We start from the raw sequence: 17,719 nt of genomic DNA on the forward strand, positions 1-17,719 counted from the left end.
TTATAGTCTGGTTTTTCTCAAAAAGACTTTTTCTTTCTTAAAACCGAGTTCACTATAACCTATGGCACTGATACCAATATGTCACACCCTAAATTTCCACTATGCGGAGTAATACCTCGAGGCGTGCGACTGACTGAATCATGCCACCAATCATATTGAACATACGAGATAAATTAAAGTAAAACCAACAGTTAAAATACGATTAGTGACATCACTATTAAAGTCTTAAAATAAGGTTTAAAGTATTTAGTGGAAGCATTAAACATAAGGTCCAAAGTAGTTTAAAACATAAACCTAATAATCCATAACGGATTTCAAATTGACACCACACTCCCTTAAGCTAAGGCTCCAGCGCTGCTCCTACAGACCTGCAAGCATGCAGTATAATGTCAACATAAAGTTGGCGAGTTCACTAATTAAAAAGAGTTTTCTTGTTTTATCCCAAAACATTATTTTAAATAAGTTACCGTTTATAAAAAAAGCCACGAGGAGCTACCCCATGTAATCTACTAAACTGTGTGGTACCGAAACTAAGACATCAGTGCATTTTACCCATGATCAAGGACTATCATCCTTAATCAGTTTATAAGGCCATTGGTGTGTGCAAAGCGTGATATAATTTTATTGATATTTTAAGCCAATTTTTCACATTAGTCAAGTTTTAAATTTATAAAACACGATATTCTACTAACACTAAACACACGCTTGGGCAAATGCACCCATCGTGAGCGTAGTATAGCGTTGGTAAGATACAGAGGTCGTCCAAGGACACAAGAGCTTTTAGTACCGGTTTATCCTCAACGTCTAATCAATTAAATTTTAGATAAAAGGTTTTAAACATGAAAATAAAAACTAAAAATGCAGAAATAAAATAAAATAAAAACAGATAGACAAGATGAATCATTTGGATCCGACTCGCCTTTAATGTATCCTTTAATGATTTTTGCACTTTCAGACTTTTTAATAGATTATCTTAGTTATAGTAGTAGGCCCCTCTTTTGAAGGTGACGTTACCCTCAACCCAGTGGTTTGAGTCAGCAAGGATACAATCCCAAAGGGTCAGAATATTGAAAGATAATTAATTGAGTTATTAATGCGAAAAGTGGTAGACCCCTCTTGTGAAGGTGACGTTACCCTCGGCTAAGTGGTTTGAGTCAGCAGGGTTACAATCTCAAGTAGCCGGTTTAATGTATTAATATTAGTTTACATGTGAGGGGATCAAGCCATTCGCACCTCTGCCATCCAATACCAGTGGGTATTGAAGGAGGTCCTAGTAAGCTTGACCCAGGTCCTTGCATGATCTATACACTGAACAAGGCAAGAACCTTACTAAACCATTCCCTTAACCCCCGACTAGGTAGCCAACATGCCTCTATATAGACCATAGAGACATGAATGGTGTAAATCTTTTACTTTATATAGACAGTAAAGTAACGCCAAGACACCACGGACAAATGATAAAGAAAATTCACCTTCAACATAAGAAACTAGTTATTAAAGTCATTAATACAAAACCAAATAAAAAGTGCCGGAAGATTAAAAATCAAAAGTAATAGATAAAAGACCTGTCTTCACCAAGTGATGTAAGAGGCTTAACCAAACATGGCCTTTGATTGGCAAGAACTCTTACTATCAATCTTGTATCCCGAGACTACTACACACTCTTAAAGATGGATGATGGTGGTGGATGTGGGTGTTGTAGTGGTGGTGGAGTTGTGGCAAAGTGGGAGAGTAGTGGTTTGCCAAAGGATGCCTTTGAAGTGAGCCAAGCACCCCTATTTATAGCCTGCACAGAGCTCTGGCCACGGCCCCGTGTCCAGTGGGCACACCCCCGTGGCCAGCCTTTTCTCTTCCTTCATTAAATGCATTTGTCAGCAGAGTGTCCCACACGGCCCCGTGTCTAGTGGGCACGGCCCCGTGGGCAGAAGCATATCGGTACTATTAAAATTTTGCAAGATTCTGCGTATCTTAGCGTTGACCATGCCCCGTACTGAGCTGGGAATGCCCCCGTGGTGGGCGTAGAAGCTGCCACAGCTTTGTCTTTTCTGCAGGCACCTGACCACGCCCCCACGGCCCCGTGGTCAATCCTCCGTTGTCTTGTTTTTGCTTTGGGGATGGTAAACCTGAAGTGTTGCGAAAGACTGGGATGGGAAACAAAACGGAATTTTTTTGGTGCAATTTTTATAAAAAATAATGTCGTATGAAAGAGTTATTAACGTTTAAAAAATGGGGGGGGGGGGAGGGAATTGGAGGAGAGAGAAACTATTGGCTTGGATTGACTAGAATGCCCTTGAACAAACTCACGCGCCTCTTTTCTTCCTTTCAATTTCCCTGATTTAATCTTAGCCCTTGATTAACTTAATGGATGGTCAAGATCACTTGCTAGCCTTCGTAGCCAAATAAACTTCCTATTGTATCTCCACCCTTAAACACAATATCTTATACCAAACTCATTACCTACTTATGTAAATCACATTTTTTTTCTTTCTTTTTCTCTCTTAATTCATTTTCCTCCCCCTCCCCTATTAAATGAGGCTCGAGAACACAGTGTTAGAGAACATAGTAAAATTTGTACAAAGCGTACAAACCATTCGAGTAATTAAGTATAAGTTTTCAAGGGAAAAGATCAAATAGGAAGTTAATTTTCGCTAGGAATGATAGGAAGCCATAAGATTATGACATGTGGCAAATTTTAAAATAAAGAGAAAGGGTATTTTAGTCAATCTAACTCCTTCTTCTTCCTTTTTCAAAACCCAGTAACTTCAAAACCCACCATTTTCAAGACCCACCATCTTCAACTATTTCTTCACTTTCTATCTCAATAATCACTACATTATAGTGCGATTTTCATCACCAATCAATGATTCAAAACCCGATCAACGTGTTCTTCAGCTTTTTTGAACAAAACCCAGTTTAATTTCATAAAAAAATCTTGTTTTTTCCGGTGATTTTGGAGATAATCAGTCGATTCGAGCGTTGATAAGTGTTTCTATCATTCAAATTTCGTCAATTGATGAAGAAATCGGCTTCGATCCATGTAAGAAATTCTTTAATTTCATTTTCACGATCTGGGTTTTTGATTTAGTCATTGCGTTTTACGATCTTTGCCGGTGTCCGGGGGCGGCAGCCCCTGGTAGCGAGGTCCCAGGGGCGGCAGCCCCTGGCGGGGTCCAAGGGGCAGAGCCCCTGGCTGGGGTTGAGCTGCGTTTTACATATAAGACATTTCTTTGTGTTTTTGGTGCATTGCGTTTTAGGTAAAAACACTTTTTTATGTGTTTTCTGGCCATTGCGTTTTACAAATAAGTCATTTCTTTGTGTTTTTGGTGCATTGCGTTTTAGAAAAATGTCATTTTTTAGGTTTTTTTTTTCATTGCGTTTTACGTAACTGGTGGTTTTTCTATTGCGTTTTACGCAACTGGGTTTTAAATTTTTTTTTTAAAATATAGCAATAGTATACTCGTTTTAAAGATAAAAAAACGCTCGCTTTTTTTGTGCAATTTTTATAAAAAAATAATGTCGTATGAAAGAGTTATTAACATTTAAAAAATGGGGGGAATTGGAGGAGAGAGAAACTATTGGCTTGGATTGACTAGAATGCCTTTGAACAAACTCACGCGCCTCTTTTCTTCCTTTCAATTTCCCTGATTTAATCTCAGTCCTTGATTAACTTAATGGATGGTCAAGATCACTTCCTAGCTAAATAAACTTTCTATTGTATCTCCACCCAAATTTTCGATAACAAATCAAGCTCTTTACGTTTATAAAAAAGTTCACTTTCTAGTGTTCTAGTAAAAAACCGTTCAACAAAATAGAAACTAAATGATGATGGTGACACAGGAAAAACTATTATATGTGGCCATGTGGGGTGGAGTCATATTCCATAGCGCGTAGAATTCGCGATCACCCGAATCTATTTCTAACTTGTATTTTGGGGTCAAATTGAAATCACCATCACCAGATTTTCTTTCTATCTTCAATTTCTTCATCAAAAAGCAACCGCGTATTCCGCTTTCTTCTTTCCAATTGACTCGCACCTCGATTCGAATCACTTGAGACGTAAGTTTCCACCACATCTTACTGCTTCATAATGATGAGGTCGATGATTGTGTGAATAGACTAGTGATTATGGTGGCTGTTGCACTGTTTGTGGGGTTCGTTGTTGGGGCATTGGTGGTTATCGGTGTTGAAGTTGTGGGGCTTTTGTTTTTACTTAGGAAATTGGGGAAAAAGACTGTTAAACAAGACGTCAAGGTTACGAAATCTGAAGGTGAGGAGCTACAATTCCAGTTTCCTAACAAACAGGTCAGTTTGCCCCCCTTTTTCCATTTTGCTGTTGTAATGATTTGAATAAGTCACCCTATTCTTACCTGTTTTTTGAAATTTGATGTTTAATAAACTGTATGTAAGTATTTTGTTGTTAATAAGCCTTGTGTGTGTATTAGAATGACACCAAAGTGTGTATATCTTTGGTTTAAAAGAGGTGTTTGATAAGCTTTATCTACAACTAGAAGCAGCATCGAACAGCGATTTGGGGAGTAAAACCAAAGCCCTAAGGACTTGGAAATGTATTCCTAACTTGGCCTTTTAGGGGCATACCATTTTGATTTACACATACGCGTGTTAATCCTTCGTCCGGATTGTTTGCAGTTATAAGTACATCAATAGAGTTTGACATTTTTATAAACTATAGTTTGCCATCGCCTTGATAGAGACATCATTGCCGTATGGTTCTCCGTAGTGTTGTAAGAATCGCTAGGCGTTAGTCGGTCGGTGGGCTACCGGCTAGCGATTAATCGGGATTAATAGGGATTAATCGGATCGGGACTTTTATGTGTAATCTTTATCATATATATATACACACACACACACACACGTTTTTGTATGTAGTTTTTTAAAGTAGACATGCTTTAACTTTTAACCCCTCATTGACCCATTTTTTAAGTAATTGACTTGAATTTACAAGGTTTGGTCGAAATTTGGTTGGGATCAGACCAAAATTTGGTCAGAATAGGACCGCCATTGACCATGTAGTGATTAATCGGGCATTAATCAGTGAACCTACAATTAATGATTAATCGACGACTAATCGGAGACTAGTCGGGATTTCTACAACCATGGTTCTCCGATAGTCCGACCATATGTTTGTTAATAACAAAGTGCCATTTTGGTCTTATAGTCTACTAAGTCATTGTGTAGTCGAAGGGGCCAAACACTCCAACAACTGGTCATCTAGTCATCACAACTTTAAACGATTGAAGCACTGTATCTTACAACCCGTTTTGTTTCGACTGATTATCCGATTTCCGTATCATATAATCACTTTCAATACTTTCTTAAGAATTTCTGTGTTCTTTATGTACCACACAATTGCATGAAAGTATATATAAGTTTATTTGTAACAAGTATACCTACCATATTAGAGGATAATTCTTATTCTTTCAAGTTCTAAGAAACATCATAGAAATAAACCCTTATGTGCCATGGTTTATTAAAATGACTAGTTGCATACTATTATCAAAGTGATTTTTCGTGTTCTAGTCTTGGTTAATCAATTTCTAGCGTTTGGATGTACTTAAATCAATTATCATACTTTTTTCAGGGATCAGTTTGGATTTTAGAAAAAGAAAAGGTCCCAAAGGCTTCACAATGTACTGATAAAATTTCACGACAAGAAAAACGTAAAATCGAGATCATTGAGGTGACACCTATCAGGAAGCATGCAAGCATCAAGGATAAATCACTAATTGTTACAGAACCAGATAGAACCCTCACAAAAATTGATCTATTGGGTTGTGTTGTAGAAGCTGTTTCTGCTACAAATTTGCCCTCCAGAAAGTGGTAATATTTCTTTATCTGAAAGCTATGCAGTTAATGCGGTAAAATATCGTATATCGGTAAAGGACCGATATTTGAAATATAGGTTATCTCGGTGAGATACTGGTGGGATATCAGTAATTTTAATATAATGCAGAATTTATATATATAGCAATTTAACACCAATAATTCAGTGATATATCAGTGATATATTGGTTATATCGGGCAAATATCGGTGATATATTGGTTATATCGGTCAATATCGCCGATAATATTTTGACCGATATTTGACACCGATATTTTACTAAGGGACCGATATGACCGATATCTCACCGATATTAACTGCATAGTCTGAAAGTCTATACTATGATTGTTACTTCCAAAAGAGACAGGTCACAGTTTCGAGTTTCGACCCATATATTTATGAGCGTGTTGATTCGGTTTATCTGTTAGGTCAAACAGGTAGTCTGATAAAATTTAGAAAATTAAACGGGTCAAATGGGTTGTTGAAATTCGGCTGATGTGTATTTTTAGTGCATAAAAGTGTTGGTAGACGGCACTAAAATTATCAGGTTATATCCTGTTTTGGTTGAGTTGTGTAACCTGTTTAGTCGAATGGGTCACGTTCAGGTTGTACTGAAAGCAAACATATAAACTAGAATTACATGAAAAAATATATAATCTGTGCCAACTCGTTTATAACCCAACAACCTGTCTACAACTTTATTACAATCTACCAACCTATTTGACTGATTTACATGAACAAATTAAATGGACCATGTTCGTCTTTGTTGTCAAAGACGCAAGGCGCAGGCGAGGTGCATCGGCCTCGCCCGGAGCCTAGGCGCAAGGCGCAAAAAAAGCGTGGGCTTTTTTAAGAAAAGCGCAAAAATGAGTTTCTGAGCTGGAATTTGGTTGAACTCGTGCGTGCCCACACGAATGCAGCTCCGAAAACCCGGGCCCGCGTGACGCAGTTTTTGCACGCACTCGGTTTCATTTTTTTCTTTTTTCTCAGTTTTCCTGCTTATCCACTGCGCTGAGGCGCGCCGTTTTTGCGCCCAGACGCGTGCCTTTTTCAGTTTTCCTGCTTATCCACTGCGCCTCAGCACCGTTTTCGCGCCCAGGCGCGCGCCTTTTTGCACCTCAGCAGCGTTTTTTTCCAAAAACAACCCATTTTTGCGCCTAGGCTACCACCAGGCGCTATAGGTGCGCCCGGGCGCCTAGGCGCGCGCTTTTTGCGCTTTTGACAGCATAGATGTTCGTTACATTACATGGTTTATAGTGTGCCCATGTTAGGGGGACTTAGGTTGATGTCTTCGGCATGAATAAGTTTATGGGTCATGTTTGGATTCGTCAATTCAACCCGCCAATTTGTTAACCCGTTCTGTTGACATCTTTACATAAAACCTCCTAAATCAATTTTATTTCAATAGTTATATTATTATCGAGAAGGATGTAGTTTTTGGACAAAGTATTTCAGGTAAACCTAACACGGACCATTTATTCATTTGACCCAAACCCATGACACACACCACCCACCTTGCTAGTTTTTCCACTTCTAGTTGGATACAATAGGACCATTTCTATGTAAGTTGTTTATATCGTGGCAACTTGGACCGCTTATTTTTACTCTCTTTTGCTTTGTTTTCCATTCACTTTTTTGATACGGGGCAACCCTTAAGTTAATTCATAATTGTTTTGTTTTGTGTGTTACCATTGCAGAGGCATAAATCTTTCTTTGCTAGTATCATTGTTTATCTTGAAAGTTTTGGGGTTGCCTTATTGGGTAGACTATAACTGGTAATTTCTCTGATGGCCAAACAGGCTGAATTTAACCCGCGACCCCTTTCTTCTCTTAAATAATATAAAATTAAGATTGAAATGTCATTTATAAACCACGTTGTTACAGTGATCATCTAAGATTTGACATAAAACAACCGGTGGGGTTTTATGCATTATGAATAAACTCATTGACCTGTTAGGCACAAACGTATTAACAAAATCCAAGTTAGTGATAAACTTTTACGTGGGCTTGAAACTATAAAATTACAAATAACACCCTTATAAGATAATACTCACCAAGTCACCATCTCAAAAGCACATTAAATGAAATGAGTGTCCACTTCAAAAGTAATTATCCCATCACTGGAGAACAAAATTTATTCAATAGTTATGTGCAACAAAGTGATTAAAGTTAGGCATAGAAGCATAGTTGTTAATAGCGACCATAGCGGTCGCTATAGCGCGCTTTATGGCGATGCGACTATGTGTCGCTAAGTTGGTCATGGCGATGAATAGCGATTTTAGCGACGGTTATTATTTTTTTTTATTTTTTTATTTTTTTTAATGTTATAAAGGGTTATAGCTATAAAATAGCTAGATTTATAGGTTTTTGTTAAATATACATGTAAAATAGCATATATACAAGGGTATTTTGATGTAATATACATATAAAAATTTTCAAAATTCTTTTTCTAGTGTAATTGCTATTTATAAAATTGCCGTCGCTATTCGCTACGTAGCCTAGCCATGCCTTGTCGCTATTCGCTATCGACAACTATGTATAGAAGGGTAACTTCAAAAGCTCAAATTCACCATCAAAAAGTCAGTTTTCTTTTACAGAAACTCTCTTACATGCTGCTTCAAGGCATTTTATTTTGGCCCTAATAATCATAATCAGAATCACACTCAAGGTGAGCATAATTTCAATATGAATATATTCATTTAATGGGTCAAACAGATTAGATATAGTATAACAAAGTTGTTAAAAATGAGGCAGGCCAAATGGGTCGAACGGGTCAAAAGTTGTCTAAAGAGTGTTCAAATGCTTACTATTTTATATGACTGAAGTTATATAAGTATTTCAATTTACATGTCTTAGTTATATATAAGGTAAGGGTTCCTCTACAAAGGACATTTTTCCTATAAAGTGTAAGAAGTCTATGTAGGCATTGTGTTTTAAATTTTAGGCATGGTGTTTTAGATTCTTTTAGTATGGTATGATATAGAAAAACACCAAACGTGACAATTTAAAACACAATGAAATGCATTCAAGGCATGAAATCTAAAACACCATGTGAAGAAAGTTAATCGGTGTGTTTTAATTTTAATGCCTATAATATATATGTTTTTGTTTTAAATTGTTGTGTTTGGTGTTTTTATATATTATTCAATCCCAAAAGAATCTAAAACACGATGCCTTCATAGACTTCTCACACTTTGTAGGAAAAAGTTCTTTGTAGACTAACCTTACCCATATATATATATATATATATACATATATATATATATATACATATATATATATATATACATATATATATATATATACATATATATATATATATACATATATATATATATATATACATATATATATATATATATATATATATATATATATATATGTAGGATAAGGATCATGTGAGAAGTAGTAGGCTAATTGAGAAACTTGAGAAGCATTCTGGACCACACATTTTCTCTAAGCTTTTCGTAATATACACATATGTATAGTTTAAAATTGACTATATACATATGTGTATAATTAAATATACATATATGTATATACTCAATTTTAAACTATACATATGTGTATATTACGAAAAGCTTAGAAAAATGTGTGGTCCAGAATGCTTCTCAAGTTTCTCAAATAGGGTGGACTTCTCTTAGGATCCCTACCCTATATATTTATATGTGTATATATATATATTATATTAGTTATTTACAAAACTAATAATAGGAAAAAAAAGTTTTGGCGGGCAGGCTCAAACCGTGTCGACCAAAGTTTAAAGGTAGCAAACCAAAGCGGAATTAAAAATTAATATATAAAAAATAAAATACTAATCAATTTCATTATGAGATTCATCATAGGCACACATTAAAAAGACATGAAATTTCTAAAATTGACACAAAAAGTCTAAACCATCAAAACTCCTTGAGGCGCCTAAGCCCTATTAGGCGCACGCACAAAATAACCCGTTGAGGCGCCTCCTCATACTCGTTTTTTGGCGCCTCGCCTCGAGGCACGCACCTAGGTCGGTTTCTCAAACTATGGTGTTGACCCACACATAATATGACCCGCATTACCTTGTTATCCAACCCGCCTGTTTTGCCACCTGTAGTTTTTAAGGTTTCTCCTCATTGCTTGAGTTGCCCAAGGATATACAACTTTGCACTTACACATCCTAACCATGTGGATCTATATTGCAGTTTTATTTTGAATTTTTTGACTAAATAGTTTCACAAATTTACAGGGCGAAAAAATACCCTATAAAAGTGGAGAACAAATCATCAGTAATATATCATGGAAGCAAGTTATTCTACATGTATTTTGAGACATCTAGTGAAAAAGAATCATGGTGTCAAGCTCTACGTCTTGCTTCTTGTGATGACAAAGAGAAACTTACATGGTTTTATAAAGCACGTGCGGAGTTTCATAGTTATCTGGCATCATTAAATGTAGAATATCCTTCATTTTTAAAACCATCTATCGGTTTTAATCCAGAAATCGGGGATAGATCTATTAAAGTAGATGGTTCATCATCAAAAAAGGTCCGCGACTTCTTAAAGAAATTTGGGAAAAAAACTTCTAAAATTGGCAGAGATGATAAGAAGTTTAGTGAAAATTCTGTTGGTGGGTCTTCAAGGCTTTCTCAAACAGAAAAGAAGCCTAATTATGGTGCTGAGGAGAAAGTAGGAAGCAGGAACGGAGTAGGGTCTCAAAGTTCGGATAATGATAAAATCAGTAGCGATGAAGGAACTTTATGCTGTAATTTGTTGATTTCACGGTTGTTCTTTGATGCTAAAAGCAATGTCAATTTGAGGAATTCAATACAAGCACGGATTCAGGTAATGTGTGGCTATGCAGTTAAAGCGGTCCAAAATCGAATAGCGGTCAAGGTCCGCTATATGATATATAGGTTATAGCGGTAATTTTTATACCATGCATAATTTATGTATTTTTATATATATATAAATATATCTTTGAAAAATATTAATAGTAATATCAAAATTCATAGTAATATCATTCCATTATCAAAAACCTGTTGCAAATCAAATACTAATGGTAACTTTGAAGTATTTAATTTAAGAATTAACACAATCAAACACCGTTACTGCTATAACCGCTATAGGCCACCGCTATAGCGGTATTTAGCGGTATTTAGTGCTGCTAATAGCGGAACCGCTATAGGTCACCGCTATTTGGACCGCTACACACCCTGAGGTCCGCTAACCGCTATAGCACCGATATTGACTGCTTAGATGTGTGGTTTGATTCTATGCAGAGGTAGAACATTTTTGATCCATATGTATTTATCGCTAATTAATGTGCCACATATATGGTTTGATTACAGAAATTATATTATTTTTTTATAAAGTGATTTATGTGGTTTTTTGCATTACGAGTACAATTGGACGAATTTCGCCCTGATCTTTTGTGACCAACTAGGGGTAGGGGTGTTTAATATTTGGGTAAAACCAAATTCAGAATCGAATTTGTTACGGTTACAAACCGATGTAACAGAATTCAGATTTGGTTAGGTTTCTTTCATTTTTTGGTTTTAACCGAATAGTGAACACCGCTATAACCAACTATTTTTGTGACCCGCTAGAGATATAACATAACCTAAATGGGTTGAAAACTGTTTTTTTTTTTTTTTTTTGTGTTTGTTTGAATACCTAAACTAACTAAATTACTGATTTTTTTTTTTTGTAGAGAACGCTGTCCACAATTAGGACTCCGAGTTATATAGGTGAAATCATTTGTACAGGTGTAAATCCTGGAAATGTTCCACCATATATACATGGCATGCGCGTCCTACCAACAGATCTGAAAGAAGTGGTTGCAATGGAAATTGATATTGAATATCACGGTGGCGTGGTTTTAGATATTGAAACAAGGCTTGAAGTGCAAGAGCTAGAAAATTCGGATTCAAAACCCGTGGATGATGTCGCCACGGATCTTCTAGAAGGTTTTGGAGAACAGTTGAAGCTTAATCAGCCCATGGATCAAAAGGGTGATGAAAATCTCAAATTGGGTAAGTTCATATCAATAGAGGGTAGATATTTTAATTTGGATTCTTTTCAGTACCACTAGGCAAATTTTTTTTTTTTAAAAAGATATAGCTAAATAGAAAGGAAATAGGTCAAGCGAGTTGAATGGTATTAAATTTACTACTAGCATACTATAGTGTTTATAACCTTCTAAATTGTTTTATTTATAAAACGCTGAATCATAATTTGATAAAATCAGGGCTGCTAAACGGGTCTTGTTTGTGGGTTGAACTCGAAAACCGTGTCACACACATGAACCTGAACACGTAGGGCCGGCCCTGAGCAAGGGCCAGGTGGGCATTGGCTTAGGGCCAAAAACGTAAACGAGCCCGTAAAATATTTTAAAATTCTTTTATATATATTATATAATCTACAAAAATATATGTCAACTTTCAACCTTAGTTCAGTGGTAGAAAAGTCGAATGCTGTCTTCTAGATCACAAGTTTGACTCTTGGGGTTGAATTTTCTCTTTTTTACTTTGTTATACAGTTATAGGCTTATAGCCTTCACATGCTTTTAATAAACGGCAGACTACCTTGTCAACATTTACTGAAACCCAAATAAGTTTCTTTTTTTTTTTTTCATTTCAGTTTCGGATCAAAATTTCGTTTTTATAGAAAGTAAATACACAATGCAAATTTGCATAGTTAAGAATTTTTTTTGTTGGTGTTATTTGATGTTATTTAAGTAGAGTAACCATAGTTGTCGATAGCGAATAGCGACAAATAGCGACAAGGCACCTATAGGCTACGTAGCGAATAGTAACAAGGCACCTATAGGCTACGTAGCGAATAGCGACAAATAGCGACGGCTATTTTATAAATAGCGATTACACTAGAAAAAGATTTTTGAAAATTTTTATATGTATATTACATCAAAATACTCTTGTATATATGCTATTTTACATGTATATTTAACAAAAACTAATAGTTAGTAGCAAAAGTTTAGGACTTATATGTTGGGTGTGTGAATGAAAGTCTCAAAAGGTGGTAAATACTTTGTCCCACATTGGTGTGTGAACAAAGTGAGTGGTTGTTTATAAGGTAAAGTTTTTACTACTCCATTGTGGCTTTATGACATGTTTTACCACAAGTCCTACCCGCACGCAGGGGGGGTTGCAAAAAAATGAGTTTCTGAACTGGAATTTAATTGAACTCGTGTGTGCCCGCATCCTGTGGACACGAATGCCAGCTCCGAAAACCCGGGCCCGCGTGGGGCAGTTTTTGCACCATTTAAGCAGAAACAAAACAACAGCCTGTCGCTATATATCGCTAAGACCTATATAGCGACACTTGGTCGCTATTAACAACTACTATTATTATTTTATAATTTTGAGCTAGAGTAATTATATTATAAATAGAGTATTTTTTGGTACTGTATATTTAGCGAGTATGGTAACGGTACCGCGTCGAAGCGAACCGATACCGGCCGAATAACATCGGTACGTCTAAAACTTAACTTAAATAATATGATAAAGCTAAAAGATATACAATCATCTAAAGATAAAAGTAAGAAAATACATACGAGGCAACATAGAAAAAAATCTATAAGTTAAATTGATGCATAACACAATTTATCGTAAATAATATGATAAAGCTAAAAGATATACAATCATCTAAAGATAAAAGTAAGAAAATACATACAAGGCAACATAGAAAAAAATCTATAAGTTAAATTGATGCATAAGATAATTTATCGTCATATCAATCGACGATTCTTATCAGAAAGGGCAAATGCCATAAAAAACCAACATACTTTCTGCTTTTTTTCATAAAAGTCCTCCAATTTTTTTTTTGCACTTAAAAAACCAACATACTTTCTTTTTATTTAACAAAAGTCTCTCCACTTTTTTTTTCACATAAAAAACCAACATACTTTCTTATTTGTTTTAAAAATTTTCCCTAACCACTTTTATATATAAAAAACAACATACTTTCTACTCTTGTATCATAAAAGTCCCTTATTGTATTAAACTTTAACAAAAATATCTTAATTATAATCCGATGAAATCAAGAAAACATTATTTGACAAATTATGCTATACTTTTTAACGATTTTATATTCATACATACCATTTTATATGTTTATTATTTTATTTTATTTTTAGCTATGTCATCCATGCTCGTGAATTTTATTATATTGTTGTTCGAATAATATTTGTTGATATCAATTTATTGAATTAAAAATGGAAAAGAAAAGACAAACATTGAACATACTTTTGTTTGCCATATATCCAATTTAAAACATTAAATTTCATCTAAATTCTTTCCTAACGTGATATTAATAAGTAAAAAAATTCACAATTCTGTTAAAATATAACACGTGGAGAGAATTTAATTTACAAACAGTTATTTAGGGACTTCTATGAGACAAAAAAAAAAGTATGTTAGTTTTTAATGTGCAAAAAAAGTAGGGCTTTTATAAAACAAAAAAAGAAAGTATGAATGTTTTTTAAGTGCAAAAAAAATGGAAGGGCTTTATGAGAAAAAAAAACAGAAAGTATGTTGGTTTTTTATGGCATTTGCCCTATTAGAAACGAAGAAGGTGTATATTTTGTTGAAGGCGTAGTTGTATTAATAATAGAGTATGTTTTCGACCGAACGTCGGTGCCGATATCAATATTATCAAAACCGGTGTTGGTATTCGTTTTACTAGGGGGGATAGGGCCCGGTTTTTTTTATCTTGCCAAGGGCCTAAATTTTTTTGACATTCTCGGAGACAGCCCTGTGAACACGATACGCGTATTTGCAAGTTGACAAAACAAGTGTTAGCTTTATCAGTTACTATACGTCTATACTAATTTATTTTCCTGCAGAAGATACCAAAAGTTTAAAGGGCAATGAACAAGCATCTTCTACTGTACCCAAATGGAAATCTGTAATAAATTCTGTTGCCAAACAAGTCTCTCAGGTTTGTGTATATATATATCTCAAACATATCAAACACAACGTTTAGCTAAAATGGGAACGGGTCAAACAGGTAGGAAATCAACCAAAGGCTATTTTTATTCAAATATTTGGATTAGCGTTGTACTTATAGTAATAACACATTAATTCTTTGTATAAACTTATTTAAAATTGACAAAAAGTATTTGTGGGCCAACTAATCCTGACCCGTACTAATATCCTGTTTCGACCCATTACCCAACCTGTGTCAATCTAATGAATATCAAAATAAGGGCTATGACAAACCATTTTTACCCATTCTCCTGCTGACCCGAATTAAATCAATTCGAGAGCTTTCTTGTTTTTGAAAAAAAAAAAAATATCTTTTGTTTGTGCAGGTGCCCTTGTCACTTGCAATAAGGGTAACAACTCTTCGAGGAACATTAAGAGTACACATCAAACCTCCACCGTCAGATCAAATCTGGTTCGGTTTCACATCGATGCCTGATATAGATTTTAGTTTGGAGTCTGCTGTTGGTGATCACAAGATAACCAGTGGACATATCGCATTGTTCATCATCAATAAATTTAAGGTCAGATGAATTTACTTGGGCAAGTTGTGCCTTCAATGGCACATTTTGCTTTGCAAGTCAAAACATTAACTTCTGAAATTCAGAAATTGTATTAAACATTTCGAAAAAACCCTTTCATTATTATTGTATTATTGGTTACAGATAGGGGTGTGGATGAGCCAATTCGAGCTCATCTAAGCCCTATCTAAGCTTAGTTCGTTTCGAGCTCTGAGTTCGGCTCGTGAGTAGTTATTTTTATATATATTTATAATTATAATTTTTATATACAACATAATAAATATTATTTTTATCGTAATTTTATATGTCATGTTTGTTTGGTGCCCTAGTCGGGGTATGCCTTGACTAGTAGTGTGTGTCGGGTTCTTGACACACCCTGTTCTTTTTATTGGTTATTTATAAAATTCACCAGGGTAACCCTTTACCCAAAAAAAAATTTTATATACAATAATAATATTATATAAATACCTATTAAATAAAAGTTATATAAACATTAGGCTCGTGCGCCTACTTGAGCTCGACAAGTGAAGCTCAGACTCGTTTATTAAACACGTTTATTTTTATGCTTGAGCTCCTTTAAGCTTGGCTCGATTCGAGCTTTTAGCGAGCTGATTTTGAGTAGCTCACAAGCGGCTTGGCTCATTTGCATCCTTGTTACAGAGTTCAAATTTGATTGGAATTTTCTAAAAATTCATATAGTTTTGAATTTAAATTTCTGTGTAATTGACTTTATGTTGACTGTAGCTTCTGATATTATGCATGTTTTACTTGCACAGGCGGCTATTCGTGAAACCACGGTACTCCCCAACTCCGAAAGTGTAACCATTCCCTTTATGATAGCAGAAAAGAACGACTGGATCCCACAGAAAGCCGCACCATTCATTTGGACCAACCCCGAACTCACCACCGAGCCGGCCACTGAACGGACGGTCATACAAGAAGTCCATCGTTCCCAATCTTCCATCGAGACTCACCCACAAGAAGCACAAGATGTCCATACAAGTAGCAGAAGCAGTACAGAAACCACACATGATAAAACAACATCCAGTCAATCGGACGATGAAAAGTCACCAGCATATGATGATGAAAAATCAGCAGCGACTGATGAGAAAACCCCGTTGTTAGAAAGCGACAAACAGCCACCGCCGCAAGATGTGGCAGTGGAAGAAAACCAACTAGTTGCATTACCGGATTGGCGTCGTCCATCACCGTCAGCACCTCAGGTGGTGGTGGTGGAAGAAAACAATGAGGCGGCAGAAGGAGAGTTAAGGAGAATGGGAACAAGGGCGAAGATGCTAGGATTACGAAAAAAAATGGGCGAAAAACTTGATGAAAAGAGACGTAATCTTGAAGAGAAAGGGAGGCATATCGTCGAGAAGATGCGAGGACCTGGAGGGATTTGATTTGTATATTTTTCAGTTTCGGATTTGCATATGGGTCGGGATTTGTAGTCTGTACGTTATTGGGACCGCAGTTGTTGAAAGGTTTGAATGCTTATTTCTGCATTTGAAAACATCTGCTTGATAATTCTTTTAGGCTAAACCCGGTTCTGTCTTGAAAGGGTTGAATGCTTATTTCTGCATTTGAAAACATCTGCTTGATAATTCTTTTTGGCTAAACTCGGTTCTGATGGAGTTTAATTCTTTAGTAACCCGCCTTCATGTAGCCTTTTTTTAAACGAGTCAACGGGTTGTAAACAGGTATTCGAGTTGGGTTGTAACTAAACAGACATTAGGGTGTAATTATGTTGTCCGATTGTAAAATGGTTCTAATCGTGCGTCTTATCTTTAGTTTTACCCTTTTCGGTTCTAATTTTAAACGGATCAGCACGTCAACCCATCCGTATATTTACAACCTAAACCAAAACACAACTTGCTAAACGTAAAATAGAAGAAACTAGGCATTATTGAACAAGATTGTTGTAAACGAGAGGAAAAAAATTAATTTTTGGTATTTTTATTTGTTTAGTTAAATAGATCAAAATTCATGTTATTTACATGGATGGTGTTATGTTAAGTCCAATATTATTTGTTTAGTTAAATAGATCAAAATTCATGTTATTTACATGGATGGTGTTATGGTAAGTCCAAAGTCCGTTTGGTTGTTATCGTAAGTTGGAATTTCACTTTTGGTATTTACATGGATGGAATTATGGTAAGTGGAAAATTCGTTTTAAATAAATTTACTTAAGCGAAGCTACCAAACTCTATAATAAATTATTCTAGTAGCATAAGATAAGCTTGCTCCTAGATTATATTTGATATGGGGGATTATGTGATAAATAATAAAAAAATGAAATGTGGGGGTTATATGTGATTTTTTTATATATGCGTGATTTTTTATACATGCGTGATTATCTTACATAATATCTGTACT

The 17,719-nt window shown here is 35.4% G+C and overlaps 1 protein-coding gene across 2 annotated transcripts; it reads left to right on the top strand.

Annotated features, from left to right (window-relative positions):
* Positions 1 to 3,856: 3,856 nt before the first annotated feature.
* On the top strand, positions 3,857 to 16,977 carry LOC110912641 (testis-expressed protein 2). Of its 2 annotated transcripts, none has more exons than XM_022157410.2 (7): positions 3,857 to 4,302; positions 5,600 to 5,838; positions 10,068 to 10,662; positions 11,531 to 11,852; positions 14,684 to 14,778; positions 15,152 to 15,346; positions 16,120 to 16,977. In XM_022157410.2, the coding sequence occupies exons 1-7, from the start codon at positions 4,126 to 4,128 to the stop codon at positions 16,744 to 16,746; spliced, it is 2,250 nt and encodes a 749-aa protein (XP_022013102.1). In that variant the 5' UTR covers positions 3,857 to 4,125; the 3' UTR covers positions 16,747 to 16,977. The 2 variants fall into 2 exon arrangements, with proteins under 2 accessions (XP_022013102.1, XP_022013103.1); XM_022157411.2 differs by having other exon boundaries at positions 3,870 to 4,302; positions 14,687 to 14,778.
* The last annotated feature ends 742 nt before the right edge of the window (positions 16,978 to 17,719 follow it).

The sequence above is a fragment of the Helianthus annuus genome, chromosome 15 (assembly GCF_002127325.2).
Source record: "Helianthus annuus cultivar XRQ/B chromosome 15, HanXRQr2.0-SUNRISE, whole genome shotgun sequence".
Classification (NCBI taxonomy): Eukaryota; Viridiplantae; Streptophyta; class Magnoliopsida; order Asterales; family Asteraceae; genus Helianthus; species Helianthus annuus.

Coding starts and splice junctions, on each gene's coding strand:
- LOC110912641 (XM_022157410.2), top strand. CDS start 4,126: ATGGTGGCTGTTGCACTGTTTGTGGGGTTCGTTGTTGGGGCATTGGTG. Junction 4,303..5,599: donor TCCAGTTTCCTAACAAACAG/GTCAGTTTGCCC, acceptor TACTTTTTTCAG/GGATCAGTTTGGATTTTAGA. Junction 14,779..15,151: donor TTGCCAAACAAGTCTCTCAG/GTTTGTGTATAT, acceptor TTGTTTGTGCAG/GTGCCCTTGTCACTTGCAAT.